Source organism: Epinephelus fuscoguttatus, linkage group LG24 (genome assembly GCF_011397635.1).
Source record: "Epinephelus fuscoguttatus linkage group LG24, E.fuscoguttatus.final_Chr_v1".
Taxonomy (NCBI): Eukaryota; Metazoa; Chordata; class Actinopteri; order Perciformes; family Serranidae; genus Epinephelus; species Epinephelus fuscoguttatus.
This window is the reverse complement of record NC_064775.1, coordinates 12,315,876-12,325,170: the sequence shown is the minus strand read 5'-3', so window position 1 is coordinate 12,325,170 and position 9,295 is coordinate 12,315,876. Positions and strand designations below refer to the sequence as shown.

The 9,295-nt window shown below is 42.2% G+C and overlaps 1 protein-coding gene across 1 annotated transcript; it reads left to right on the top strand.

Annotated features, from left to right (window-relative positions):
• The first annotated feature begins 24 nt into the window (after positions 1-24).
• stradb (STE20 related adaptor beta) lies at positions 25-9,295 on the top strand. Its single transcript, XM_049569692.1, has 12 exons — positions 25-274; positions 770-1,082; positions 1,710-1,790; positions 4,304-4,406; positions 4,530-4,651; positions 4,807-4,915; positions 5,187-5,310; positions 5,400-5,571; positions 5,690-5,794; positions 5,908-6,164; positions 6,288-6,330; positions 6,500-9,295. Exons 2-12 carry the CDS (start codon positions 1,071-1,073, stop codon positions 6,659-6,661), a joined length of 1,290 nt encoding a protein of 429 aa, XP_049425649.1. The 5' UTR covers positions 25-274; positions 770-1,070; the 3' UTR covers positions 6,662-9,295.

The following is a 9,295-nucleotide window of genomic DNA, read 5'->3' as shown; positions in this document are numbered from 1 at the left end:
ATGACGTATTAATGACGCGTCAATTATCTGTGTCAAATTAAAAGTCCTGTCAAAAAAAAAAAAAAGATTTTCGCGGTGGGGTGTTGTGTTGCTCGGTGTTGGCTGTAAAACTTGATACTAATTGAACACCGTGTGTGATTTCAAATTATTAATTATTAATTTGGACACAAAATGACAGACTGTGAACTTTACAGACGGAGTGTCGCGGAGGATTTCAGGCTCTGCTTTGTATTTTAACTTGTTTACGTCGAGGCGCTGCAGTCGGGAGGAGAAGGTAAGCAGCTTCTTTTTATCACAAGATACTTCCCATAAATAAAATAAGTACAAGACATATTATTTTGCTGAGCTAACGTTAGCTTAAGGCTTGAAACATGCGCGTATAATCATAGCTACATCGGTAAGCCTAGCTACTGTAATGGGAGACCTACAAGATGCAACGTTATTGTTGTTTTGTGTATTTTCTGTCCTTACGGAGTTAAAAAAAATCAGCGTGTGTTGAAATAACGTCACCTGAAATTAGATAAAAAGCCACTCTACTAACAGTTATTAACCGACGGCATTAACATATTTAATAACAGTCGTGTTCTGATTAAACTAAAATGGCTGCAGTTAATCCTAACCTCGAAGTGGATTGGATTTAATAATTGCATAGCAAAATTAAATATTTAAGATTGTAATTAACAAACCATATTGCCTATTTTCAGTGCATCATAAACAAAGACATCTGAATAAATACATCTCACTGTTACACAACACTGTTTTTTTACAGGCTTCATTCACAATTTTCCACCCGAAGCCCCTGACTCAGAGATATCTGCTGGTGAATTACACATCATTCGCTCAGATCTCTAGATCACCTGACACAGCCAGGTAAGCTGCGGGCGGATGGATGAATGGCTGAGGCTGGATGGATGCTGGCTGCTCTCTAGTCTAGTAGGGGATTCAACGGTTGTCTCGTGTTATACTGCTGCGCTCCATCCCCCTGTCTCCCTCCATCGCGGTCGGTCTCCTCTGGCCTGTGAGCGGATGAATGCCAAAGCCTGTGATTTTACCGTCGCCAAACGGACTCCATGTCTTTCTTGGTAAGGATATCAAGCTGCTGCATGGGTTTTACTCTGTGCCTCCGTGCGTGTCTGCTGAGTTGTGACCCGGTAGATTTGTTGTCACGAATCAGCTGGCGGCTCATGCTGATGCCTCTGGCGGGCAGATTCAGTCAGCCTGTAGGAGCTTCTGGATAGCAATGCAGCAATCTATTTATCAGATATCAGATAACCAAATTTGCATTTTTGTAAGTTAAATGAGCTGTCAAATATTTAAATAGCTGTCTGAAAACCCAATTTCATCTGCGTATATACCACGGGCTAATGTAGATTGGAAAATATCAGATAGACTTTTGATATCACATCTCACATCTAATGGGCACATCTGATTATGTATGCAGCTCTTATCTTGCTCCGTTGGGACACATCTCAGCTGCCTCTTTGTTATCGTCACTCTACTTCTCTTTCCACTCACCACTTCCCATAAAATGCCCTGTAAGTGCCCTCACAGCCCGTATTCCCAGATGCTTGCTTCTCTGCCTCATCTCTGACCCTCCCAACCTCCCCGAGGCAGTGTATCACCTTCCACTCCCTCGCTCCATGTCTCCTCACCACTCCTCCATGTCCTGTAGGGCATGTCTCACTTGTGCTCCTCCCCCCCTTCACCAGGACTGTTCCTGCATCTCCCACACTCAGGTCCAGCCCTTGGACATAGAGGAGCGCTATGAGGACATCAGCCACCAGTTCCTGGTCAGTAGCCAAGACGCTGTCAGCATGGAGACAGGCGTCACACTGATGCTCTTCCATCACTATTCATTCAGCATCTGTCTGGAGCTTCTGAACCCTTGCCTCAGAGTTGTGACAGACACTAACTATTGGAATAACATTGCAGCTGTTAAAAGGACAGTTTACCCTTAAGTTAAAAATATATTTTGCCTCTTACCTGTAGTGCTATTTATCACTCAGATTTTTCTGATGTGAGTTGCAGTGTTGGAGATATCAGCTGTAGAGACGTCCACCCTCTCTCCAATATAATGGAACTAGATGGCACTCGGCTTGTGGTGCTCAAAGCGCCAGAAAAATACATTTGAAATTTTCAACAGCAATATCTCTTTCCAGAGATCATGACCCAGTTACTCATCATAATCCACAGACCTTTTCGTGAGCAGTTTCATGTAGGAACTGTTTTCTTCTACTGAACTACACCTGTCAACCCAATTGGCAACTGTGTTACGGTTGGGGTTAACTGTCCCTTTAAAGCTGTTGGTGACATGTAAAGGGGCACTCCATCAAATTAATTTTCCATAACCACGGAGGACTCACAAGGAACAGATTGAAATATGAAAATTGATGCATCAGAGGCTGAGATATCTCAATCATATGGGTCAAGCTCCAAAAACAGTGGATACTACAATTCCCATAATCCAGTTCTTTTTTTATTTGACCCTTGGTGAATGCCCATGTCTCTTAGACTCCCAGTTTATAACACATGCCTTTGATGACTTAGTGTTTAGCCCAGGCCTAGGTGATCCTGATGGCATCATCATGACATCATCGGGGTATTTTCTCAGATTGGACAAAGCTCCTCCAGAACCACAGAAGATTTTATATAGCTGGCTGATAAGTAAAATGATTTTCATGTGTAAAATCAGTGGAGTGCCCCTTTGCTGATTATTAATTTGACTGATTTCAACTGAAAATTTGCATGTTTTATTATATTCCTTTATAATTATTCTAAATGCAGTATTTAATAGTTAGTAATTATTACTAACTACTTAAAGGGATAGTTCTGTTCTCTTGAAGTGGGGCTGTATAGGGTACTTATCCATAATCAGTGTGTTATATACAATAGATGTCAGTCGACACGCCCCCAGTCTGGAGAAGCAGGCCACAGTGCTGATACAAAAGTTAAGCAATGTACTGATATAGATGGGGGGCAGCAGCGCAACATATTTGAGCCACCTTAAAAAAAATCAATAAAAATTTAAGTGTACGCCATATTGAGAGTATTTTCACTGCTTTACCTTTCTGTCAGCCCATTCTGACAGGGAAGCAGTTGATTTCTGTTCCCCATCTATGCTCTCGTCAAAGTAACCAGGCTCCACTGACAAAAACAATAATTTCGGTTTGTGAACACGGGAGCTGCTGGTCTGCCGCTGCCTTGATCAGCTTGTCAGTTTGCGTTGTGTGACTTTGGTGAATCAGAACTAACCCTTTTCAACGCCAAAGTCACAGGGTAGCACAAACAGAATGGTAGACCAGCAGCTTCTCTGTTCAGGGATTTTAAACCTCTAATTTTGTCAGTGGAGTCTGACTTTGAGGAAAGCAATATATCAGCTTCAGTTCCCCTTTGGAAATCACTGTCTGACGGTAAGGTAAAGCAGTAGAAGCACTTAAACTGATATTGATTTTTTTAGCTGATACTTTTTTAGGTGGATTCCAGACTGCTTCTCCAAATCAAGGGCGTGCTGACTCACATCTCCTGTATATAATAAACTGACTATGGACAAGCACCTCATATAATCCCCCTTAAAAAGATATGAACTATCCCTTTAAAATGTACTGCTTGTGTTTGAGGTCATTTCCCCTCGATAGTACAGACAGAATACTGGGACAGTATGGATAAAATCAATAAAACACATCTATCAGGTGTGTTTTAAAGAAGGCTGCATCAGAAATACCTCAAACCGTCTGATGCTGAAAGAAAACCAGGCGCTACACTGTCCCAAAAATCTGTCTGCATCACTGAAACTGCAAGCATCACACGCCCCGTCCCAACCCTTTGCTCTGCTCAGTGTCACAGTGCCACCGTCTGGCAGCTGTCGTCCCCTCACACATTACCTCACCATTGCAAAATTGGTTATTGTGTTAGAATATAAAGAGGCAGTCCACAAAATTATTAGCACATAACAGAAAAGGCCTTTGCATGGTTTTGTTAATACCTGTCACTAAAGAAGCTTTTGGTTGTTGTAATTGTTTTCAGGTTTTACCACCATTAGCTTCTTTTTTTTTATTGTTGTTGTTGTTTTCGGGAAGAAGGACCTGTAACAGAGCCTGTGAGTGAGGACCCTAAGTTCTGTCAACATAACTTCACTTCCTGCTGGTCATTAACAGAGGTCGATGAAGGTCATAGATAATTAATGCAAATTTAAACTGACAGCTCATGTGTATGTGTTGCAGTTGCTTTGCTGAATTATTTTGATATCCATTCGGAGTCAGCTTTGAGATGAATTTATAATGTGTGTGTGTGTGCGTCCCTGCAGAGCTGTGACGGTTCTGAATACACTCTGCAAGGGCCAGCAGGTGGCGATGACGTCACAGGGCTGTCACCCGAGCCAGCCCACTACCAGCTGCTGTCTGAGCTGGGTGAGAACACAGCATACATTTGAGTCAGACCATTATTTGCACACATTTTTTCTCACTCAAATCTTTAAGAAAAAAATGAAAGTGCAGGAAGATTTAATTTGAAGCAAATTAAATGTATCACAGGAAGAGGCTTCAATAACTTGAGCCAGGTGAACATGGCACGCCACATCCCTACTGGCCAGCTGGTGGCTGTCAAACAAACCAATCTGGATGAGTGCACCGAGGAGGAACTGCTGCAGCTCATGGTGAGCTGCTGTCCAGAAATGATGTGGTTCTTCTCTTCAAAGCATATTTTAGTGTTTCAAAAAGTTCACGAGGCCATCCGCCATGCCTCTGTAAACCCACAATAGTTGCTTTCCATCCAGGATTGTTTCTATCTGATCTCTGTCTCAAACCCTAGAATGAGGTTCTGCTGTCCAGGCTTTTCCGTCACCCCAACCTGCTGACCTCTCGCCTGGTTTTCAGCTCCTGCTGCCAGCTTTGGGTCCTCACACCACTCATGTCCTATGGTCAGCCACACCTCAATAACTTTTTGTTTTGTCCTTTTAAAACCCATCAAACTTACTGTTGAAGTTGAAACATTATGCTGTGCACACTAACACCTTATAGCTCTTTATTGGTTTTGTCATTCTGTATTAGTGCATTTCTTTTCACAAAACCCCCTCAGGTCAAAATGATTGCACTCACAATTTGCAGTGCTGTCTCAAAACTCAGATAAATCACTGCTGAATTTCCATGAGAATTACCTGCTCAGCTTCTTTCCCCTCCTCTTGCCTGCAGGCTCCGCAGACACCTTACTAAGAACATATTTCCCAGATGGAATGAGTGAATCCCTGATAGCGTACCTGCTATACAGTGTGCTGAAAGCATTGGAATACCTGCACCGGATGGGCTATGTTCACCGGTCAGTGAGAGATTATAAGGTACATCTGTATTATAAAATATAGAAATATTTGTATCTTAATCTCTGTCCACATAAACCTCTTCTTACAGGGGGGTGAAGGCCAGTCATATCCTGCTGTCAGGGGAGGGCCATGTCTACCTCTCAGGGCTCCACAGTGTTTACAGTATGATGCGTGAGGGGAAGAGGATGAGGGCAGTGTTCGACATGCCCCAACACAGCCCTGCCCTGTTGCCCTGGCTCAGCCCCGAACTACTGCGACAGGTCAGGACTCACTGGATCAAGTGATAACATTAATGACGGCATATTTTAGAAAGCAACAGTGTCAGCCTTATTCTAAGGTATTCTGTCGCTCCTCTCCCCACGCTGTTGCCCTCAGTAGGACCTGCACGGTTATGGAGTGAAGTCAGACATCTACAGTTTGGGTATTGTGGTCTGTGAGCTTGTCAGCGGCAGAGTGCCTTTCCAGGATATGCCCCCCACTCAGGTAATGAAAACACTTCCATCCAGACCATTAAGAAGAAATCATATGTGCACATTTAGCTTTAAACTACCACTGTAGTCCACAGGATGTGTCAGTGTTTGAATCTTCCTGCTCAGATGCTGCTTCAGAAGCTGCGCGGCTCCCACTGCTGCCTGCTGGATGTGGCTCCCTTCCCGCTTGGCGAGCTGGGGGGGCTGAAGGTGTCGCGGTCTGGGGTGGACTCCGGCATCGGGGAGAGCGTGGCCACTGGGAGCCTGACACACAGCGCCACCGCTCCTCCCACCGACCGACCTCAAAGCCCTGGGCCCAAAAACCACTCAGCCACCCTCCACAACCTGGTTCAGCTATGTCTGCAGCAGCAGCCTGAACGCAGGTCATTACATTAAAGGGACAGTTCACCCCAAAGTCTGAAATACATATTTTTCCTATTACCTATAACATCCAGCTCACAGACCTAAATGCAAATGAGTGTTTGTCCTGTTTTTGTCTTCCACAGACCGTCAGCATCTACACTGTTGACCCACGCCTTCTTCAAACAGGTGGGTTTATTAGTCATGATGTCAGTTTTTGTCTAAATTCATTTCTTTGTGAAATCGATGTCACGTGAACTACAAGGATTTTGTCAGGAACAGTAATGTTCTGTGACAGCAAATAACAATACAGTATGTTGTGCCAGTGTTGAAGCTGAGTTGTGTTGTTCTGTGGCAGGTGAAGAGGCACACCAGAGACACCTTCCTCAGCCTCATGTACCCAGCAGTGCCCCTCACCAGCCCCGAGGACCCTCCAGTATCCTGCCCGCCCGCCCCGTCCTGCCACGTTCCAACATCACCCTCCACAGACACCGCCGAGGCTGTGTGGGACTTCTCCTAACCTCAATTCCCTGTCCCTAAATCTCCAAAATTTTGACTAGCAAGCCAAACACAAGACAATCAAAGCAAAGCAATGAGGCCAAATTCTACTGTGCTTTTATTTTGTATTATTAACCCGACTCTCTGAGCCTTTTTTAAGTAGTTTTGTAGTTTTTTTAATGTGTTTGTCTGATGCATATATGGAGTTTGGGTCGTGGGCTGGTGATGAGACTGTGAAAGTGCTGGATCAAAGACGCTGCTCTGATCAAATATTAAGGAATCATAATGTCACGGGACAAAACACTAAAGAAATCAATTAACAAATAATCACGCACTTCCTCTGAGGTTAAAAGCAACTATGAATTAAAGGAAAAGTCCACCCAGAAATACTTCGTTAAAAAACAGCTGTTTGTACTAAACAATGGATGTTTTAACGGTTTCACATATCCATGGTTAATGGTCATTTTTTAGGTGACCATATTAGCTGTTCTTCTTCTCCTGGAGGACCTTGTTAACTAAATCTGAAATAAATAACGTAATACCTCAAAAAGTTAAATCCTAATAGGTACTGACAAAATAACCACTGAAGTCTATGCTGGGGCGGATTTTTCCTTTACATTGTTATGTTTTCAGACTGTGAATGGTGAATACTTAGGTACATAAAAAGATATTAACAACACATGCATATATATTCAAATTTAACTGAGGTTTTCCAAACCAAGAGTCTAAAGTGCAGTTTGCAACAAAATTTGCCATCCTTCTTGGAGTCATAACTCAGTAAAATCTGAACACAGACATAATGCACATATTTTTAGATTCGGTGTGACTTGTACCTTCTGAGGATATCATAATATCTGATGTCTATCGCGAGTAAAAAGATGCATCTTGTTACTGCAGAACTTGCTTGAGAATCTTCACAATTTTAAGTTTTCATCAGTATCAAAGTAATCCACTGATAGTTGTCTGTACATCCATGGGTACATTGCAAACAGGAACTGCTAGGAGTTAATTCGGCATACTTTTAATGGTGCCAATTTGCCAAAACAAAACAAATATATGCCGAAAAGTCAGGCTCAAGTTGTTGCAGCTGACTTACTGACTCCATGGCAACATCATACTTCAGTATACCAAAATATTACTATTACTACTTGCTAAATTACACACACTTCCAAATGTAAGTCTCAAGTGCCCTGAGGCATCAGAAATAACTGAGGAAATATGACTGATTAAATAACTGTCCACAAGTAACTATGTGAATACATTTTGCTGTATGTTTGAACATATATGCACATAGTGTTTAACATATGTATAGACATTTTAAAACATGTTATCACATGTTTGCCTGTGATCAAATAAGACGGTGCAAAGTTGGCTCTGGGAAAAAAAAGAGCACATGAACAATAGAGTAGACTTTATTATAGTGTAGAGTATATCCAGTGTCCCATGTAGGAGTTAGTGGATAACCATCAGTAGATAAAAACCTTCCCTCCTGTATTGTCAGTGATTCGCCAAACGAGTATTTCTACTGTGCGCTGTGACCACTTCTCCGACAATGCCTTTTTGTTTCAATGGAACCTGCATTCTGAACATGGTGATCTATCTTTAACTGTGATTAAGTGTACTGTGTATGACAACTGTGATCTGCAGTACATATCAAACATGGTAGCTGTATGAGCCTTATATACTGTATATATACACATATATTATAAATGATATATATGAATATACAATCTTTGATTTCTAAACCTGTTAATCTTGATTGATTTTCTTTGTAGATCTGTGTTAACAGAAAAGTGTGTACTATGTTTGTTTGTTTGTTGTTTTTCTATAAAATGCTCCATTCTGCAGTACTTCCAACCATCACAGTGCAATATTCTTCTTCTTAAATCCCTGGTATTTGATGGATCCTGGAGCATGGACTGTAAAAGGACTTTCTTCTGGGATCTAGACAACATCTACTCAACTGTAGACAAACTGATTATTTCGCTTGGATGTAACTGTCCATGACTGTTCTGACACATAGAAGTGAGCAGATGATGACATCTTCTTCTGCGTGCGTGAGGAGACTTCCAAGCCTAACAGCCCAACAAGATGGGGACAGCATCTCCAACACTGGGGGCAGCTGTGGCTCAGGAGGCAGAGTGGTCGTCTGCCAAGCAGAAGGTTGGTGGCGGTGTCGAAGTCTCCTTGAGCAAGATACTGAACCCTAAATTGTTCCTGATGGCTGTGCTGTCGGTGTGTGAGCATGTGTGATGAACAGTTAGCACCTTGTACAGTAGCCTCAGACGCCCGTGTATGAATGTGTGTGTGAATATGGTGCTTGTGTTGTACAGTTGTTGGTGACTATTTACTGTTTACACACAACAACTCACACACAAATCTGATAAATAGCTACAGGTTAAGAGGACAAATATGGATATTTGATTTTAGGGTGATGTGTCCCTTTTAGTGGGCTTTATGTGACTTCATTAAAACAGTTAAATAATTTCTGGCTGCAAAAGAAATAAAATCTTGAATAACTTCTCATCTGTGTTTTAAATTAGAGGAGCAGCAGTAATCTGATGACCTATCAAACTTGTTATTAAAATTAATCAGACCTCATTTTGTTCATGAACATGCAAACTGATACCTGATTGTGTCTGAATATCCCACTGAT

Bases quoted from the DNA above. Each gene is read 5' to 3' on its own strand.
- stradb (XM_049569692.1), top strand. The intron at 5,795-5,907 runs GTAATGAAAACA...CTTCCTGCTCAG, and splicing joins AGGATATGCCCCCCACTCAG to ATGCTGCTTCAGAAGCTGCG. The intron at 6,165-6,287 runs GTCATTACATTA...TGTCTTCCACAG, and splicing joins CAGCAGCAGCCTGAACGCAG to ACCGTCAGCATCTACACTGT.